Raw genomic sequence first — 21,329 nt, 5'->3', positions numbered from 1 at the left:
GAAAGCGATACTTAAGATAACCTCGGTGAATATTTTGACACAGTAACTGTAAGTTTATTGTTCCTGTGCAATGAACATGGCCCCTTTATTGAAAGAAAAGCATTAAAAATGTATTTCAGAACGGCTGGTATGGGTATTAACACTTTTACAAATAAAGCAAAGAACAATGTTTCGACATTCCGAGGTCATATTCAGGTTAAAAAAGAGAGAAAGTTTACAACTGACCGTTGTTGGACACATGTCTTAGGGACGTAAGTATAAACGGGTACCAGACTGTAGAGGGCGTTGCAGGAAGATATTAGGTTATTAAATTCTTGCTTGTCTCAAGAGTAAGTGTGCAAGGACAGGTTTAGTAACCCATTTCTTTCAATCAATTTGGTAGTGTTTACTATTGATATCTGATAAACAGGCCCGGCATGGCCAAGTGCGTAACGCGTGCGACTCGTAATCCGAGGGTCACGGGTTTGCGCCCGCGTCGCGCCAAACATGCTCGCTCTCCCAGCCGTGGGGGCGTTATAATGTTACGGTCAATCCCACTATTCGTTGGTACAAGAGCAGCCCAAGAGTTGGCGGTGGGTGGTGATGACTAGCTGCCTTCCCTCTAGTCTTACACTGCTAAATTAGGGACGGCTAGCACAGATAGCCCTCGAGTAGCTTTGTGCGAAATTCAAAAACAATATCTGATAAATAAAACAAAATTAATAACATATTGTATAGAGGGATCATTTGGTCTACGACTAAAGAACAGTAAGTTAAAACTAATATTCTTGTGATGGAACAACCCAATAATTCCCTAGTAATGAGTGTATTGGACTACGGATCCTCTACTTGTGCCTATTACATCTAAAAATATTTGTGCTAAGCAGTTTGGGGCTGCAGAAGAATTATGAAGGCGATATTCATATCCGTCTGTTCCGTGAATAAAGAACTGGAAGAGAAAGATGTTAATTAGCTCTTTCCCTCTAGTATCTCCATTCAGAATTATGGACTGCTACTTCAGACAACCCTGTAGTAGTTTTTATGTGAATATTTAAAAACTAATGAACAAATATTTTGCTTTGATAGTTAAAGTCCATTACCAAAAACCTATCACGATTTCCAAATGAACACATCAGTAAGTTGTCACTTTTAACTTAATGGAGGTTAAGACTAATAGACGGTGTATCCCCACCGCAATGTGGGTCCTATTCTTCAATCACCTCCAAAACTGAGAGTACATTTTATATCTTACATCATAGCTTGTACTCTGGGATCCTTTCGATTACTGCAGCGTTTTTTATTTTTTAATTTATTTTTATGTAGGCCTATTTTTGGTGGCAAAAGCTACTATAACCAATATAATTAGACTAATAACAACAAACACGTGATATTGCCTGTTCAATGTCAAATATTTGTACATTACAGATTAGTATATACTACAATACTTTATATATGTTTTTTAAAGAACAAATCGAGAATAAAAACATTGTACGATACGAAGTTTAACGTTAGTCATTTTCACATGTTAAACCTTTGAGTAACCATAATTTGACATGTACTAGTGGCTTCGGCCTGGCCCGGCATGGCCAAGCGCGTAAGGCGTGCGACTCGTAATTCGAGGGTCGCGGGTTCGCGCCCGCGTCGCGTTAAACATGCTCGCCCTCCCAGCCGTGGGGGTGTATAATGTGACGGTCAATCCCACTATTCGTTGGTAAAAGAGTAGCCCAAGAGTTGGCGGTGGGTGGCGATGACTAGCTGTCTTCCCTCTAGTCTTACACTGCAAAATTAGGGACGGCTAGCACAGATAGCCCTCGAGTAGCTTTGTGCGAAATTCCAAAACAAACAAAGGCTTCGGCCTTGTAAGAGAAGATTGTTCATGAGATAATTAGTAAACAGGTACTAACATACGTCTGTCATCAGATTCTTGTATGAAAGTGATGATGAGTGATATGCAAGGATGATTATTTGTCAATAACCCATGCACGTGAAACAACAAATAATGTTAAATTGTTTCCACACATATTACTTCAAGACCAAGAAAATTTGTCTGTTTTCTGACAAGAACTATACAACCAATTTTTATTATAGTCGAAATGGTATGTCCATAAACAATAGAACCAATACATAGTGAACGGAGGGTATACAAGAAGAAGAACGTGAGAGTCCTCATCACGATTAGATGAAAAAGATGATTGAAGATGACTCTACATTGGCGACAATTGAGTCAAAGTAACTCTTGAAACAAATTAAGAAAAGATGACATATTGACGACATTCTACAAAATGTCATCACGACATATTAGTTGATCGAAACTTCTAAGTGATGTTTTTCATCTTGTACCAGAAGAAAATAATTGGACAAATTAGATTTGTACAGCAAACTTTAGAGATTGGAGTCGTTATCAGAGAAAGTTGACAGTTGGTAATATGATGAATATGATTGATCAGAAACACCGTCTCTACATTGCTCACAAATAGTTCATACTTTCGTATCGGAATCTGTTCTTATAGAACTAGGTGTACAGCAGATACATCGTGTGTTCTAACTGAAATGCGGTTTGATACATTCTTCAGCTGATAAGATATTTAACACCTGCGAGTTTTTCATCAAGTCTAAATCTACCACAATAGACAGAAAGTAGTTTAGTATTGCTGTGAAATCAATATTCTCACGAGAATGTCAATAACTATAAGCTCTAACAAAATCAGAAAATGCTAAAGTGACGATGTTGATAATAAGTTGTCTTCTGTCAGGCACGAACCACATATTCTGAGCTTCATATCATATTAATAAGAGCCCCGAAAACTTTTGAATAATGAAGACACGTTCGCGGTTCCGAATCCCTGTCGCACCAAACATGCTCACCCTTTCGGCCGTGGGGGCGTTATAATGTTACGGTCAATCCCACTATTCGTTAGAATGAGTAGCCCAAGAGTTGGTGTTGGGTGGTGATGACTAGCTGCCTTCCCTCTAGTGTTACACTGCTAAATTAGGGACGGCTAGCGCAGATAGTTCTTGTGTAGCTTTGCGCGAAATTCAAACAAACAAACAATGAAGACACGTGAAGATATGTCGTGACATGACATCACCACTTACTGATCAAGAATAAACTTATGATTATATTTCTGTTAACTGTATCCATCTAACATCATGCAGTCTCACACGTTGAAACCACTAGAAGGCCGACTTAAAATCAGGGATTTTTAGAAACGTGCCATGATCACTGAGATTAAACCTTAACTTATAAAAATAATAAACTTGTGTTTCTACAGCAGGCAGTTGCCATCTGTTCTTTTAGGTTTCATCATGACCACTCTGTCTAAAGAACCTATCAAAGAATAAATATGTACAAATAGTATAATTAATCCTTACTATAGTTCTGGTTTATAAACGACTTGTACAAAATATATAACAATTACAATTCAGGTAATTAATCTACTTTGCATCATAATTGATGTGACAGGAGATTTAATATATTATAGAAGGTCAATAGAGTGGGTCAAAATAGGGCATCAAGAAGGATGTATGAGAAATGTACAAATCAACAGTAAAGCTTTCTTTAATTACATCAAAAGGTGTCAGGATGGAGTAGTATCCTTGAAGGATAAAGGAAAGATTGTATCTGATTATTATGGGATAGGTTATTAAATTCTGCTTTTTCTTCAGTTTTTACTGAAGAATATTTAAGCAGTATTTCTCCATCTGAAATAGTTGGTTAAAGGAAAACACAGCTGAAAATATGATTACATTAATTATGAGCTTGTCAAGAAACATTGGGAAGTTTATAAATTATGAAGCTCTTTGGCCAAGTAATATTTCTCCCTAGGGTTTTGAAGGAGGTTAAGGATTGAATACGTAAGCCACTTCCTACTATTTATTGTAAGTCCTTGAACAGCAGGCAGGTGCCAAAGGATTGGAGGTTGATTTATGTCACTCATTCTTTTCAAGGGAAGTAATAAATTTTATCTCAGTAATTATAGGCCTGTTACTCTTATAACGGTTGTGGGAAAAGTTTTGGAAAGTATAATAAAACGTTGTAAAGTAATTTAACAAAGTTTAGAACTATACTGGATAGTCAACGTGGTTTCACTAAGGGAAAATCTTGCCTCACAAATTTTTGATATTCTTTGAAAAGTTTACTATTTATGTCGATGAGGTAAGGGTGTAGATTTGGTGTGTCTGGATTTTCAAAAAGCTTTTCACAAGGTATCACATAAAAATAACCTCTTTAGGTGTGGGAAATAAGTTAATTAGATATAAGAGTGGCTGGATATGGAAGAAAGTAGAGTTGTTATAATTGGAGTGTAGCTAAATATTAATGTCACAAAGGGGCTCAGTCTTCGCCTCAGGGCTCAATCTTAGAACCGTTGCTCTTTTTGATTTATATTAGTGATATAGATGAAGAAGTTGTTAATAAATTACTTACATTTATTGATTATATTAAGGTATTGGTTGTTGCTGGCTGTGAGGAGGATGCTGCTGCTTTACAAAATAATTTAGATAATTTAGTGAGCTGTGAAAATAAACGGCAGATAGGTTTCAATTATAATAAATGCAAGATAATTCATATGGGTTAACATAATTTTAATTATAAGTATCATTTGGATGGAAATATCCTTTAAAATGTTGGTGTTTTAACTGAGCACAAAGCTACACAACGGGCTATATGTGCTCTGCCTACCAATGGTATCAAAACCCAGATTCTAGAGGTGTAAGTCTGTACACATACCGTTGTGCCACTGGGGGGAGGCTTAAGAATGTCATCAAAGAAAGGGATCTTAATGCTCTGATTGATCAGTTTCTAAAGCCAATCAAGCAGTGTGCAGTTGCTACCGGTAGTGCAAATAGGATGTTAGGTTGTATCTACAGAAATATTGAATAAAAGCCTAAAGAAGTTATACTTTCGTTGTATAAGTCACTGGTTAGGCCAGATTTGAAGTTTGTGTCAATTTTGGGTTCCTTTTCTTAGGAATGGCATTGAATTGTTGAAAAAGGTTCAGAGGACGGTTGCTCGAATGTGTGCCTGGAATTGAAGGGTTATTGTGTAAAGAGAGATCTTTGAAACTGTTTTCCATTGATAAAACAAGAACTAGAAAGGATCTGAATAACGTATTTAAGATTGTAAATGGTATTGATGGTGTTAATGCATCGATATTTATTTTTTTAAATACTTAACGGCGAGAATAGTGGTACACAGACATAAATCTTGGCAAGGTAGTAATTATCTCCAGCAAATACCATATTACTTTTCTAACAGGGTGGTTGGCATGTGGATGTTGTGGAAACAGTAAATTTAAATAAATTTTAGAGAAAGCTTGATAACTATATAAATGATAAGGGCTTGCTTTGATATTTGTATCTATTTTATTTTTAATTTATTTATTTGGTATCTTCAGTTTAGAGGATTGGTTTGTCTTGAATTTCGCGCACAGCTACACGAGGGCTATCTGCGCTAGCCATCCCTAATTTAGCAGTGTAAGAATAGAGAAAAGACAGCTAGTCATCATTACCCACCGACAACTCTTGAACTACTCTCTTTACCAACGAATAGGGGGATTGATTGTCACATTATAGCCGATTATGAGCCGAGTGCCTTAACCACCTGGCCATGCCGATCCTAGTTTAGAGGATAGAACAGCCGATATTAACCAATAGACCCTTGTTATACGTTATCCCTAAACAGTGTTATGTTATAACATTATTTAATACGTTGTTGTATCTTCTGTTGAAGAATAAAGTAGTCCTAATGTGATTAAATTTAGTTCAAGAAGCTCGAATAAGTATAGGGATCCAAGTTAACATTTGTGGAAAATGTCAACTAAGATTTGAGTGAATCAGAAGAATGTGACTCCTACTCCACGGTAAGTTTTATATCTTCGCTTGTTATTTACTGGTATAAGGGTAAAAGCGTATAGAAAATTTTCATGGGGCATAAATTAAGAACCTATGACTAAAAAATCCATCTTCACAAATGACATAAAATAAAATCGTAACACTTGTGACTAAGAAGAAAAGGAAGAGAAAAAGCTGTGTTGTTTCATTAAATGTGGGTAACTGCTTAAAAATTAATTGCTGTATTTTACAAATGATCCCTCAGTTAGATATATCCCACAAGATATACTTTTGCCGCAGTCTGACATGCAATTGATTTTTGAAACGACTGTATGTATAAAGTGAAGAATAAGGGTGGAATTTGCAGTGTTACCAGGTTGAGCTGCTATTCACAGGTAACCGGTATGCCACTAAATTTCCTCCAAAGATGTCAAGGCTAAAATAAATTGTTCTGCCTTTTAGAGAGTACGACACTCCTATAAGTGATTCAAGAGATTAAAGATGCAGTTAATGTTGGATAAGGTTTTTGTATGTGTGTTTTCTGTATGTTTGCTTTTCATTTCAGCAGAAACATCTGGCAACAAATCCAAATCTCTAAGAAGCGCTAGAGTACACAAAGTAATGGAAGAAAACGAAGTTGTACCCGATGTTTTGGACGTGGCCCCCACCCATTTATTAGAGGTGAACTAAAAATATTTGAATAAATTTATGTCCGTTTTTTAGAGCCAAAAAAAAAAAGGAAATTGAATAATATATTGATTTCAAAATAAGAGTTGCACTTGCTCTTTTGTAGTCTTTAATATCGTAAATTATAATACTTTCAAATTAAATTGTACGAAAAATCACATGATCTGGTGTCTGTTTTTATTTTTATAAATTAAATAGCCTGCATTTAAAACCGTGCATTGTAAATATAGACAGGAGGTGGAATTTTTAGCATTTTTGTACTTAATAAAGCTTATTTTATATCGTGTAAGCAGAAAATAAGCGAAACGGTAGCATATGAGTCTGGAAAGTCGTTTTGGTTGTGTAATTTCCTGTTTTTTGAAGTTTTATTTCGTATTAAAAATTTGAGTGAAGCGAGGCCCAACTTGTATCTGATTCTGTATTCCTGACCCATGTGCATTTTCACTAGTTTGGGGGTCAAGTCCAAATTATTGATCTGTGTAATTATATTTGACTAAACATATACTTGCTTTGCACATTTTAGCTAAAAAATAAAAAAATAAATAAGGTGTACAATTATCAAAACCTTTATCAGAACAAAGATTTACGTGATGAAATACGGAAGTTTTTAATAGTCTTAAAACCATCTATTTTAAATTTTTATTTTTGAATGTTAGAAAATCATGTAGGTTTGAAAAAATCAGTTGAGATGAGAATAAGAAATATTTTAACTTGTTACTATCAGCATTGAAGTTACAAGATTTCTTTTTTAGGTTATAATGCACATCAAATTTTAACTGTTGCGTACGGTCATTAGTTTTGCATGTCAATGAACTAGTTTTGTGTACGTTGCATTTCCTTTGAAAGTGGATTCTCAGTCTACCCATTTTTAAGGCCTTTATTACATAGTATAAAACTATAAAGGAAGAACTAATACATAGTGGCTGTCAAACGTAAATTATGTGAACAACTTTTATGCAAAGTAACTGATGTACTGTTTAATATTTTATGTATGAAATGAAACTTTTAAGTGTAATTTTTGTTTGTTAAATATTGGTTTGGTTGGTGTACTAACATTAAAAATGTATAAGAGATTCAGGAACATACAAATGAACGTTCTACTAAGGTTTTATGAGGTTTCACATTTTTTCAAATGGGCAGAAAATACTAACTGCATCTTCTATGAAATAAACAATCCTTGGTGTATAAAGGAATGACTTGATAAACATTGAGTTTTTAATTAGAGAAAGAAAAGTAATTGCTCGTTAGTTTTGTGGATGTATATGTATGGTTTTTAGAAATCTTGCTGAACTTCTTCAAATACCACAGAATATGGTTTTTCTAAAGAACTGGGTTTACAGAATCTTGTAGAATTAGGTTCTACAATTCCATTTGAATCCACAAACATTTCTAAATTTCCAATTCATTTAAAAAGACTACGTTTAAATACAAAAGAGAAACTAATTTTTGCAGCCTGTATGTTTCTTCTTATGTGAACGTTGAAAAACATGTAACAACTAATGGCAGTCTTATTAAATATTGTTTTCAGCAAAAGGCATCTTGTTGCTTCCATTATTGTTTGTATTTAGATTTTTTAGTTTTGTTTTCTTAAGGTTACTAAATTTCAAACAGACAATTGCCAAGTTTCTAGAGGTTTTGTTTAGAAAACTTCTGTTTACACAAATTGCAGAAATGTTTAATTTTTTCATAAACATAAAGTAGGTTAAATCCACTCTATGTAGGTCCTTACTAACTAGTTGTTTGTTGTTAAAACATGTTTATTTAAAGCTCTGAATTTTAAAAACTATGCATTCTGAACTTTAGATAATGGTATGTACACAGGTGGAGATACTATAAAATTTGTGTTGTTTCACATTATATGGGTTAACTTGTCCTGTGTTAATCATATGTTAAAATTTTGGATATCTGAAGAAGTTAATAACACTGTTCTATATATCTTTTTTACTGCTGTTTTAAAGAATAGCTAGTCTTACTTATTGATTTTCATTCACTGTATAAATGTCTGTTTTCTACAAGATTACCATAGAAACAAGTTAAACAAATCAATAAACCACACTCATCTATGCACATTTGTATACAAACTCGGGAATGTTTCTGAATTGTGTAAAATGTATGTAAGGTAATTCAAACATAACTTAAATATTTTTGAATAAAATCTGATGTAGTATGGAATAAATTGAACTGTAAATTTAAATACAGAAACTGTAGCAGTACAATAAATTTCATTATTTCCTAAACTTTATTCATTTCTGTTTAATTTATTGTTATTGTCTGATGCCATGTAACTACACTTTGTATTTACTATGTTGTCATGAGTTGAATTATCTGACTACGTTAGTCTGAAGGTTAGAAGTATATAGAAAGTCTTGCAGTAGTTATACATATAATGTATGTTTCTTATCAATATTTCTTGCATGTATTTTCAAAAGACACTATAACATTTGAAAGTTATTTTTGTGATGCAAACAGTAGGAGGAAAAAAGTACTCCTCACAAAATAATACAGAAAACTTTGATTTATACATTAAAAAAAAGACACCTTAGTCCATTAAAAATACCATGAGTTCACTTTTTTTATCATTTCATTAAAAATGTCTTGTGATTGTAATGAGATAACATACCTTTGTTTGAGACTGATGAAACTGCAATATACCATCATAACAGGAAGTATAGTCAGGATTTCCCCATGAAACAAGTAAAACGTGTTTTGATGAATTTGGTCTCAGTACAAGTATCTGTCTCTGTTGTCTAGTTTTATTTTTTTTTGTGTTACTTCAAGATTTTCAAGGACTACAAGTATATGAATGCTGCTTTCAGAATAATGTTTTTTGTTAGGTTTAAAATACTTTGTTAGTTATTTATTTTTTTAATATGAAATAATCACATTTTATCATATGTTTCTGAACACTACATAATTAGGTTTTATTGGCAGCAATAATTATATTTTGAATTTGTTGTTTTTAAGCTTCATTTTTAATATCTTAATTTATATATAACTCATTTTCTTAGATTGAAGAAACTAATCACAATGATGATATAATCTAGAAACTTCATCCACTGGATTAGATATTAATAATGTGTTGCAGTAAGTCAATAACTAATAAGTGAACTGGTGAATCAATTAGTGAAGTAGTGAGTTAATTAGTTTAGTTAGTGAGTTGGAAAGTAAGAGAAATAAGTCTGTTTATCTGTGATTGAGTCAGTATGTTATTCATAGTGTTGTTAGTGATGGATTAGTGAGGACATTTTATAAGTTAGCAAGGAAGCTCTCCAGCTTGACTCCATTACAGTTCACACACACACACACACACTGGTAGTCTAGAAGAACACAAAGTGTGAACACTATTCATGGAACCCAGAACAGCAGAAGAGAAGATTGTAAGGAATAAAAACTGTTCCCAAAGGATGTTGGATACAAGGCTGTTATAGCCTAGTCTGTAAGTAATCAACAAGTTATAATACACCAAGGTGACAAGCACTTTAAGGAGGTCTCTTTGAGTCCATTGGAGTCAAAGGATCAAACATTACCAGACATTGGGAAAATAGATAGTAGCTGCACTTATGGGGTAAAGTTAAGATAAGGATACTCCATCCCAGATAAAAAAAATGTGTTGATTAACACTGGTCTGTAGTTGTGATTGTTCAACCCAGTTTAGTGATACAAAATGGGAAATTGTATCAAGAAGAAAAGACAAAGGATTGATATAAACAGCAAGTGTGTATAAAGCTCCAACAAGAGGAACATTGGATATTTCCCTTCATGTAAGAGGCATGATGTGTAGGTAATTGACATGGGAGAATAATGTATATTGGGAACTGATTCCATGTGGAGAAAAGATACGATGTTAAACATACTCTAAGTAGCTTTAGTCTGTGATCAGGAAAACCTGTGCACCACCTGACAGTTGCAACATTAGAGGCTGAACATCTGGTGAGAAATAGGACAGCTATCTTACATCAATAAGTGGAAAATTTGTACTAGGAAGTATTAGAAATTAATTTACACCTATGGCTGGGTTATTGTGTAAATAAACACTCTAGTATGTCCTGAGGAATTAATGATTGGAAGAACTCTCATGGATCTAAAGTAGACATCATCATTAAGGTAATGAACACAATAAACCATAAAATTTAAGTCAAGTGTGGATGGAACATTGTAAGATGTAAAACTAAACATCTCTTTATCAATCAAGGAGCATAAGGAGTAGTTAGCTTTGTGAAATGCAGGAAATTTGATATCAAATCTTCACTTAAGGACAGCTTTGCATCTCTCTTACAAGAGCTGTATCGCTGTCACTGTGGACGTCTTACAACTGATCAGTGCCAGAGATTACTTGACTTGCTCACAGACTGTCAAGATACACTTTCCAGCAGATTTCATCAGAATATATAAAATATATTGTAGGATTTATACAGGAGATTTAGCTTAAATATGTTAGCCAGATAACTTCAATTTACAAAACAGGCTGAAACTTTGAATGAGGTAAAAGACATGAAGGAACTAGGAGTGATAGAACTGAGTACTAGTCATTGGTCATCAATTTAAGTATTTGTGAACAAAGATTCACAGTGTTCTGCAAGGACTACCAAGAAGTGAAAGTTTCAAAGAAGAATAACTATCCACTGTCATGATCAATTCTACTTTGGATGTTTTGTCTGGATCAAAATGGTTTTCAACATTGAACCAGAAGAGTGGATATCAGCAAGTACAAGTAATGAGAAGAGAACCTTTACTAGATTGTGCCAACTTGTTGTGCATTGGATTCTACAACACACTTGCTGTATTTCATATATTTCAATATCCAGTGAAGTATGTTTTCTATGAACTACCTTGTAAAGTCATATTTGTCTTGTTGGATGATATAATTGCACACAGGAAGAAATGTGATAATGAATATGATGGACTGTGACAATTCTTTATCAGTTGAGGAAATAATCTTGAGCTGAAACTCAAAGTGGGAATTGTTCCATCAACAAATGAGTTTCCTTTTAGTCAGAAGAATGAGAGTTTCAACAGAACCATGTACAATTGAATCTCTTCAGAATTGGTAAACATGAAGGACTCATGGGAAGTAACAGGATTTCTTGAATTATGCTTTTATTGTTGTCATTTTGTAAAAATGTTCTTTGACATATATTGTCATCTAAAAGAATTACATGAAATACTGTCTTTTTTTTCTGGAAAACAGATTATGAACAAACATTTAACAGCCGAATGAAAGAATTAATCACTGTACCTGTATTAGCAAACATTAATCTTGAAGATCCAGTCTCTTTAAATAGATGCTAGTGGTTTTGCAGTAGGAGCAGTGTTATCACAAGTACAGTACTGATTATTTACTATAACTAGGCAATGAATGTTACAGAAATGAGGTACTGTATAACAGGAAAAGAACTACTGAATGTTGTTTGAGTTCTCAGTTATTTCCATCATTACTTATATGGATAAAAGTTTATATTTGTGACAAATTAGACAACATTAAAATGTGTAGTGAATTTATACATTCTATAAGGTCAAATAGCCCAATAAACTTCAGGAATATATTTTTTAACATAATTCACCTTCCCAGATAGAACCATGAAAAAACTGACATGTTATCCTGAACACCTTGTATTTAACATAGAGAATAAATGGAAGAAGGGAGCACAAGATATAAAACAATGCTAACCTAAAGTATAATGGTATATTCCAAAATGTGCCATTCAGAAGTGATGTGAACCATCACTGATGCAGAAGCTGTGAAAAAACAAACAATTCTTTAAGAGTCCAAGAATAGTGCAGAAAAAGAACCCCGTGGTAAGCAGTCATTCCATACTCCCTAAAAATAGATTAATTTAGCAGAGTGTGATTTGCTTATGGTATGCTTTATTTTGTTGGATGTTATTGCATACCAGAATACAGAAACAGTGGTTAGAGTTTGTATTTTTATTTCTACACTCTCTATATTCTGATATATTCCATTTTTAAATGACTGGATATGTATGCTAATAATACACTTGAAGCAAGTATGAGAGATTCTGTTCAGTTAGATGCCAGGAGTTTGTGAACAATTGGGGTAAAATGTGTCGTGAAAAAGTCCATGAAAGAAATTGAATGGATAGCTCCAGCAGTGTTGTGAATAACATCTGGAATAAATACATTATGGTTGTGATGTACAATTTTATGAAACAGCCAGAACCATAGTCTGTTTTTAACCAGGAAGTAAAAACTTGCACACAAAAAAAAAATTGACAAATTTATTTTAAGATTTGCTGGCTCATGGAACTTCACTTGTCTAAGAGATGGAACTTTGAATCAGACTTGTTTACAGATATCCATCAGGTCCTTGAGATTAAAAAACAACTAAAAAAACAAAACAGTAGCCCTTGTTTTATAATCTATTGGCATGATGGAAGGATATAGCCACACACACTGTTAAGTCAATTAACCCTATATGTGGATGAGTATTGCAGAAGATGGGATAATATCTCCAACCAATATTGATGAGCTATCTTTCAGTAGTACAAGAAGATATTGTAAATGCACCATAGTCAGTTATGTTGATGATCAGTAGTGCAAATGTACCATTGCAATTGATAAAAGGGGGGGGTTAAGAACCTGACAGACTTAAATTAATAAGAAAGGGAATAAATGCATGGAATCCAAATACTCTGTGTGTGTGTGTGTGTGGGGGGGAGAGGTAGAATCTTTTGCAGTTACTACACTGATCTGAAGAGGACCTGAAGTAACAATGGACCTGTTGTACTCTGTCTGAAGAAGAGTCACTTAGAGGAGTATGAAGCAATTAAAGAACACTATTAATGTCATACATGACTATACTTGAGAAAGAATTAGATCAGCTAACCATAAAATAAAAAGATGCTATTATGGTAATGTTAATGAGACTGGATTCCTTTTATGTGGCATGATATGACTGAAAAATTCCTTCCATAAGAAATGATGAGAAAGATTTGGGAGAAACCATGTGTTTTACTAAAAAAAAACCAATGATGTGTTTTACAGAATCCATGATTGTCTTTGGTAGTACATGCCAACTAGATAACTCCAGATGAGAACTTGTTTGTGAAACTTCACCAGTGGAGAAAACTGGAGTTTATATAATTGACAAAGTAGTTTCTCATAGGTTTTTGTTAAGTTTGTTTTTTAAATATTGCATTTAAGCATAGTAATCAGTTTCAAAGTAGTTAAACATGATGAAAAGCAAGTAAAGCTGATAAACGGTAGATCAACGGCATCCTTCCAAGGATTATTTATATTCAGAACCTAATTCTTGGAAATATCTTGAATTATCTCTAAAAAATAATGTGGAATAAATTTTGGTCATGAGATTAACAGGGTTAACGTGACATTAATCCTACGTACATTGACCTAAAGGTCAAAGTTAGAACACTGCAACCTTTTACAGAGTGCCATTTAACATGGTATTACATATTTGATGGTGGAGAATTGTTACTGTTGATTTGACTCTATGTTACTGAGTGAGTAACATAGAGGATAATAACTATCAAATACAGGATAGTGAAACAACAATCTTCACAGAATGTGTTCCACATGCAGTCTTTGTAATTTAAAATAACATTGAAGACATGATTTATATTCTCTTTGAATATTGTAAAGCATGTTTACAAGATTTGCCAGAAGTCTACACTGACAGTTCCTGAAATTTCTCTAGCAACTTCTCAACAGCACAATAAAGAAGGTTTATTTTCCTCTCTCTCTGTATGGATAAAATGCATTAAATTTGGCAGTAAACTTCCCTGCCAAACACCAGAATTAGCTGAACCTCATTGTGCTCTGACAGCACCGTAATCAGTCACGTATCTGAAATTAAGAAAAGTTACAGATCACCTGTGGTTTGAGACTTTTCAGAATTATAGAATTATAATTAAAATTTATTCTCAGATACAGGGCCAGTCTAGTGGGTTAACCCTGTACAAGATTAACAGGGTTAGCATGAAATTAACAGAAAATTGAATTCAATTCTTTGTATATACTGTTAAAGGTTGTTTTTGATTTGGATACTGTAAGGTTCAGAATTACCTTAAGTTTGTATTTAAATTTATGTTAGAGGCTTCACTGCTGGTAAATTGGTTGTATTATTGCACATAAATTTATTTTTCTTTTTTTTTCAGTCTTTAACTTTTTCCCTGAGTTTTAAATTAGTGATTTTTATAACTTAATCAAGAATACTTTAATTTGCATGGATATGAAAATATTTACTTAACATGTTGGTGTAATAATAACAACAGTTTTCAACTTTTCAAGATATTTTTGTATTCCAATATTTTTCTCAACCTGTTTAGTAATGTAATCATTTAGTCATTATTCTAATTTCATTCTCCCCTACAGGTAAAATATGGTGACTGTGAGGTGAATTTGGGAAACGAGCTAACTCCAACCCAAGTTAAAGACCCACCAACTTACATCAATTACCCATATGAGGCTGATGCTTTTTACACCCTCTGTATGACTGGTAAGTTTCAGTATCACTCTGTAGAATTTAAGGTGATTTTAAAATTATTTAATCAGGAAATTTTCTTTGCTTAATATTCTAACTACTTTCTACTTTACTTTCTTTCAGCTCCAGATCCTGTTTTCCAACCAACTAACTGGTGTTATTTTTTTTCAGATATAATACAGTATTTTTTCAAAGTCATTGGGAACATTGTTTCCCAGATTCATAATCTGTTTTAATGCCTGGATGCATCACAGATTTCACAACAAGGGAAACGGAGTATAAATTAACTTTAAAACAGATAAACTACGTATCAAACTTTGAAAACTTTAAACAATGAAACTACATATAATACAGAAATAGAACTTTCATACAACAGAATTAAAACACATATAGCTGACCCTTTGGCATTAACGAGGGAGTAATGGACCGTTTCCCACAAAAAAATAGTGAACTGTAGCAGAACACTTTAAGAATGATAATTTATTTTAATTATTTTTCCACTGAAATAAAATCAAAATAGAAATTAACTGGAAAAAGAAACATCTTAATCGCATCCTTTCTAAAGCAAATGCAAAAATGAAACCCCAGAAAAATTAAGAAACAGTTTTTAGCTAAATATGAATTAGAACACATTAACATAATATTTTCAAGCATTATGAAATAAGTAATCATTGACAGAATTAAGTTAAACGCAGACTTTAAAGCCAAAAGTACGTGTAAGGACTAATGTTCATGCTATTAGTATGTTAATAAAATTCAACACTACATGTGGAGAAACTTTGGGTGTACTGGAACAGATTTAGAAGGAATATGTGACATTCTTCATGGTATTTTCACTGCCCAGCTAGATCAGAGAAGTGAAATGTTCTACCTTGGAAAAAGCACTTGGTAACTTGGATAGCAAATGATGCAGAGAACCTTTTGGTTTGAGTTTTTGAATTTCTAGTCATTAGTTACACGGGAAAATCTTTAACCTGTGTTAATTAAAAAGATATAAAATAACCTAAGGATATCTCTTATAGTGAAACTCTGCTTGATAGCTTGCAAAGTTAGGGTTGCAAATCTTTTTCAGTCCTATTACTTTTAGGATTGACAAATCATCACAACGTAAGATAATTGAGTGGTACTTCTATATGTAGTGAGTACACTGTTAGGTGACAGCTAAAGAAAGGGTCACAATGTCCTTTTCAGCTGAGTTTTTGATTTGTACCTATCATCTTCAGTTGTAGGATTTAGATATACTGGGAATTGCATCTAAAAACATGAGCTATTGTAGCTTTGTAATCATGTGAAATCACACAATGTGGTGTATACATCATATTGTAAATATCACTCGATAGCTTGAAATATAAGGGTTTATCCTTTTTGCAGACAGTGGTCCTACAATTGGTGGCTGTCCTAACCCTGTATGATCAGGTATAATCCAAACCTACAGCAATCTGGAGGGTGCTAATAGTGGCTCAGGCAATTGTCAGAGCTCTCTTGTCTCCATATCTAACTCATCATAAGCATCCAGATAACTGTTTTTAGCATGTTCTTCCTTGATCAAGTGAAGCATTGAAACATACAAATTCAGATCAGTCATTGTACTGTCTTCCCATGAGTTTGTTCATTCCAGACAGTGACACCTCAAGGTAATTAAGTGGTTTAGAACTTCATTGGCTGTACTCTGAAGCATTAGAGGAGACATCTGTATATCCTTTTTTACCCATAGACTCATTCCAAACACTAAGCTGAGACATCCTAAATGTCAGGGCTGCAGTGTGATGAGCATATTCAAGATTCTGATACTCTAAGGTGGCAGGATGCACTTGGCAGATTTTCCATTGCCTCTGCTTGATCCCAAACGTCACTGTGATCTATGGTTGTTTTGGAAGCATACCTCCCAACATGAAGAGGCTAACCTATGCCTTGTGGTCCACTTACTTCACCAGTCAGTGCCCACTAGTTCACCTGCCTTCCTTGGACTGTACACTGAGTTTGATGAACAAGAGAACTCAATCAAATATCCAAACTGCACAAAATTCTGCCTGTTCTCCTTCCTCAGTCTGACGGCAATAAGAAAGAATTCATGGACCTTCACAGAAGAGACAGTAGTCAGAATAAGATGTGTTCTATGCATGATAAACTGTATCCCTTCATTGACCATCTCTCTTTCTTGGTTGTAAATCCTTCAATTTCTGGAAAATGTGTTTTCCTTATCCATGAAGTTTTTTTAAACTTAATGACACAAGTTGAAGTAAAGGATAAACAAAGTAGAAAACTTCAAATAAGATATCCAGTTGTTACAGCATCAACATTTTCTCCTTTCTGTCAACTTTGTTATATTTAGGTAAAACTGAATTAACTTGAAAGCAATAGGATAGATTCACTTAATAACAGGAGATTTAATCAGGATATTTGATACAAAGTAATGCTTAGTAAATGAACCATGAAAGATGGAGCCTGGGCACAAAGTGAAACACACATAAATGAACACAGTACACATACCTGCTTTACTTGTATGAAATAGGGGTTCAATTCCCCTTGGTGGATTCAGCAGATAGCAAAGTGTGGCTTTGTTATAAGAAAATGCACACTTATATGAAATGATCACTTTTACAGGATCTCTAAATTGTCAACTGATCAAACTAAATTCAGCATTGGACTCTTCAGTTTTGTTTATTAACAGCGACTAGTGCTGTCCACGTGGTTGGTAATGCCGTAACTTTAAGGTATTTACCTGAACTGTTGTTGATGGACATCCTTGTACAACATGCAGTATTGCAGTATCTACACTCTTTGGGCAGAACAGGTTCTGTCTACTTTAAAATTACAAAGGAGCAAAGATAATAAAATTAACTCAATTGTTTTACCACTTTTATGTTGAACCTGCACATACACAGAATAAGTGAAATTCAGAATAAATACTGTATTAATAGAAAAATGTTGTAATGCATGGTATGTTCATTTTCTGCAACTAATTGGCTATTTCATATACTGTTTTTGATTTCCTAATTTCTTTTTAACCTGATAGTTTGCTTTCCTATAGTTCTGTAATTTTTCCTCCCTACCTGTGAGTTTAATCCTCTTAAACTTATGGTCTTTAATTATCTCTAACTTTCTAATTTATATTCTTTGTAAACCAGTTAGGTTTAATGTTTCCTGTAATCCTTTAATTAAAAGTGATTGGTAATAATTCTTTCCATGTTAAAATGTTGTGTTCTAACTCAATACTCAAGATTATTTTTTCAGATCCAGATGCTCCAAGCAGGCAAAACTCTAAGTTCCGTGAATGGCATCATTGGTTGATTGTGAATATTCCAGGAAAGGACATCTGTAAAGGAGAAGTATTATCGGAATATATTGGCTCAGCTCCTCCAAAAGGAACAGGTGAGATACCGGAGGACATTTCTGCAGTACAGAAATTTTCTTCTATATCCAAGGTTGTATGTTTTATTCCTTGCACTGCATTTATACTACATCTATTCTGAGAGGGTTTTTAAAGAGATTTCTGAATGTTCTTCCTCTGTTACCAACTTTATTTTTGTAAGCATGATTATTTTGTTGAGACACTTGCACTATCCCTGATGTACTTCCTAGTTATTTCTTTCAGTGGTGAACACCTGTCAAGTACATCAGTACTACCTAACTGACAGTACTTATTTAGTACTGTGATTGTCATATTGACAGATATCATTTGAGATTTAATTGGAAAGGGTCAGATTCTTACAGAAGCCGAGAGACCTATTAGTTTGTTTTTTTGAGTGAAAGTTAATATATTCCATTTTCTTGGATTATATTAACTTTGCTAGTAAAACTTATGAAACTTTAAGTTAGTCTAACCTTTTACCCCATATTTCACTACTTATTTATCCTATTATTCACAAGATAATAAATTGCATTTTACTTGAATTTTGCATCATCAAACCTCAGTAACTAATGAATCATTAGTTTGTCATAATTTTAAAGATTATGGTGTGACAAATTGATTGTATATGTGGCTAAAGTAATTTACCAGTCAGTGTATTAATCTCTTGTATCAGTTGATGTAAGCAACTAATTTTGTCACATTAATGGATAGGCTGCAGGCTAATTCGTCATTGGGCATTCCAAATTGATACTTAAGTAAAACCCCTTGAAGTCTGACTTGATAAACTTGATCTAGCCATGTAATTGATTACCAGGCAATTTCTTTGTAAAAAAGGTAGCATTGGTAACAGGTTTAGCCTTTTATCACAATTAGAAAGAGGGCTTATTTACTTTCAACCCATTCTGTTCCACTTAAAATCCCAGGAGGTAATAGCGATAACATCTGTTGTTTAAATGAGAATAAAACTGTTAAGTTTTTCCATTTAAAATTTAATATAAGTGTGAATTTTGAATAACGGTCAAACTCAAATACTTGAATTCCTTTTCCAGGACTACATCGTTATGTGTTTGTAGTATATAAGCAACCAGAATGCTTGAACCCCACAGAAAAAAGACTTACCAACACATCTGGCCACCACAGAGGCAATTTCAAAATTCAAGATTTTGCTGCTAAATACAGGTTGGGGGATCCATGGGCAGGAAATTTCTACCAGGCTCAGTGGGATGAATATGTTCCCAAACTGTATGAACAGCTTAGCAACTAATTCAATGTGATATTAACTGTTGTTGTTGTTTTTATGTACTTGAAATATTCTTACTTCAGGAAACATTATGTGAATAATTCATGGAATGTGACATAGCTTTAGCAATAAACTAACACCAGTTAATTTGGCTTGCATCCACTAGTTTAGGGTCACATTAGTGCCGCTTAGCTCGACTTGCATCCACTATGGTGATGTCTCATTCCATTGTGCTAAAGATGTACTGGGATTAAATATCAGGGAATTTTTGCTGGTTGCAGTCTGTTTAGACTATTTACATTTTTCAACTTTAAAAATTGTTATGTGCACAGCAAAATGTGTTGGAAGGAAGAAAATGTTGAATTCAAAACAATATGCAGATTAAAATATATCTCTTTCAATGAAGACCCTTCCCCTCATGGTGACTCAGCAATAAGTTAATGGGCTTATAAAGCTAAAAGTTAAGTACTCAGTAATTAGAGCACAGGAAACTCATTGTGTAACTTTGTATTTTACAATAAACAAACGTTTCTAATAAATTACTTTATTATGCTTATTCAATTGTTGTATGCTTTTGAAATTAATTAGAACAAGTGCATGCAACAATATTTACCTTTTACGTTATTCCAATTAAAACCAGACAACAGGATACTCGTTAAATAAGTTTTAAGTTCGAGTTAGGTTTTGTTAGTGACAGTACATAAAACTTTTATCAATTAATCACATAAATACATAATCCAAACATTTAGTTTAAATATATTTGAAATTTTCTCTCCAAATTAATGCATACATTTTGTTTGTGATTGGGTAACACTTCTTAAAAGCTGTAATTTTTAAAATTTCTACTTGATGTAGAGTGTAAGAAAAATATAAGCAGTGATCTTTAACTCAAGTAAGTTACATTTTCCTTAGTAACTTAAAAACTGCATCAAATTATCAAAGTATTTTCTATGTTGAAGGGTTTCAAGCTGGACACTTGGGAAATTTTCTAGCACTAGCATTTTGACTAATAACTCTGACATGCCCAGAGAAAGCTAGTATACCTCAGTATGTGAAAAGGATAAAGGATTCACAGAGAAGTTGAGTAAAGCATACTGCTGGTTGTAACAGCATTGGAGAGTGCCACTAAAATAAACTAAGTGTTTCTGTCATAATTTTTCAATTGTCTCAGCCATGCTACAAATGGTTTCCTTCAGTTGTGGTGCTAGCCAGTGGCAGTAGGCCTACATCTTCAGAAAGGTCCTGTTATTATTATTCAGCAGGTTGTGAGCTGGGTGAGAAAGCTAGGTAATAAAATGTACACACACACTGGATGTCAATGTATGTTGGGATGGCAACTTGAGTAACGGAGGTAGCTCAAGTGAGGGCAATAACTTGAATGGGGTGGCAATTTGGGCAAGGAAGGCAGCTAAAGTAAGGGTTGCAAATCAAGTAAGGGCAGCAAAGATAATGAATCAGCCTATATGTGAGGTAATAACTGTGACCATTAATTTTATGTTAAAATGCTTATTTTTCTGTTGCATTACAAATTATTGTGATGTGGGTGTAGAAGACCCCATATCATTCTCTAAGGTATCTTTTTTATCACGTTTGAAGGGTTAAGGATTTTATGCCAGTTTTATTTTGTTTATTAAAATACAAACGTACAAGTTCTTATTTTATTGATACTTTTGTTTGAACATTACAAAAAATGTAACTGACTGATATTATTCTGTTTATATTAATAAAATACGTTTTTGCTAAGATTTATGCTTTTTACTAGTTTTTTAACATTAAATCTT

General features: G+C 33.5%; 1 protein-coding gene across 7 annotated transcripts in view; it reads left to right on the top strand.

Annotated features, from left to right (window-relative positions):
- Nucleotides 1-21,293, top strand: part of LOC143223740 (protein D3-like) — a 27,960-nt gene extending 6,667 nt beyond the window's left edge. The window contains exons 2-6 of one of the 7 annotated variants that reach the window (XM_076452117.1): nucleotides 5,742-5,840; nucleotides 6,377-6,492; nucleotides 14,848-14,971; nucleotides 18,191-18,328; nucleotides 19,358-21,293. In XM_076452117.1, the coding sequence (XP_076308232.1) occupies nucleotides 6,433-6,492; nucleotides 14,848-14,971; nucleotides 18,191-18,328; nucleotides 19,358-19,572 (537 nt within the window). In that variant the 5' untranslated portion in view covers nucleotides 5,742-5,840; nucleotides 6,377-6,432 and the 3' untranslated portion in view covers nucleotides 19,573-21,293. Of the gene's footprint in view, nucleotides 1-5,741; nucleotides 5,841-6,075; nucleotides 6,214-6,376; nucleotides 6,493-14,847; nucleotides 14,972-18,190; nucleotides 18,329-19,357 lie in introns of those variants that run through there. The other 6 variants (XM_076452115.1, XM_076452118.1, XM_076452114.1 and 3 more) reach the window with 6 other exon arrangements.
- Nucleotides 21,294-21,329: the final 36 nt, after the last annotated feature.

Source organism: Tachypleus tridentatus, chromosome 8 (genome assembly GCF_004210375.1).
Source record: "Tachypleus tridentatus isolate NWPU-2018 chromosome 8, ASM421037v1, whole genome shotgun sequence".
NCBI lineage: Eukaryota > Metazoa > Arthropoda > Merostomata > Xiphosura > Limulidae > Tachypleus > Tachypleus tridentatus.
The sequence above is the reverse complement of the archived record's forward strand: the minus strand, read 5'-3'. Positions and strand labels throughout refer to the sequence as shown.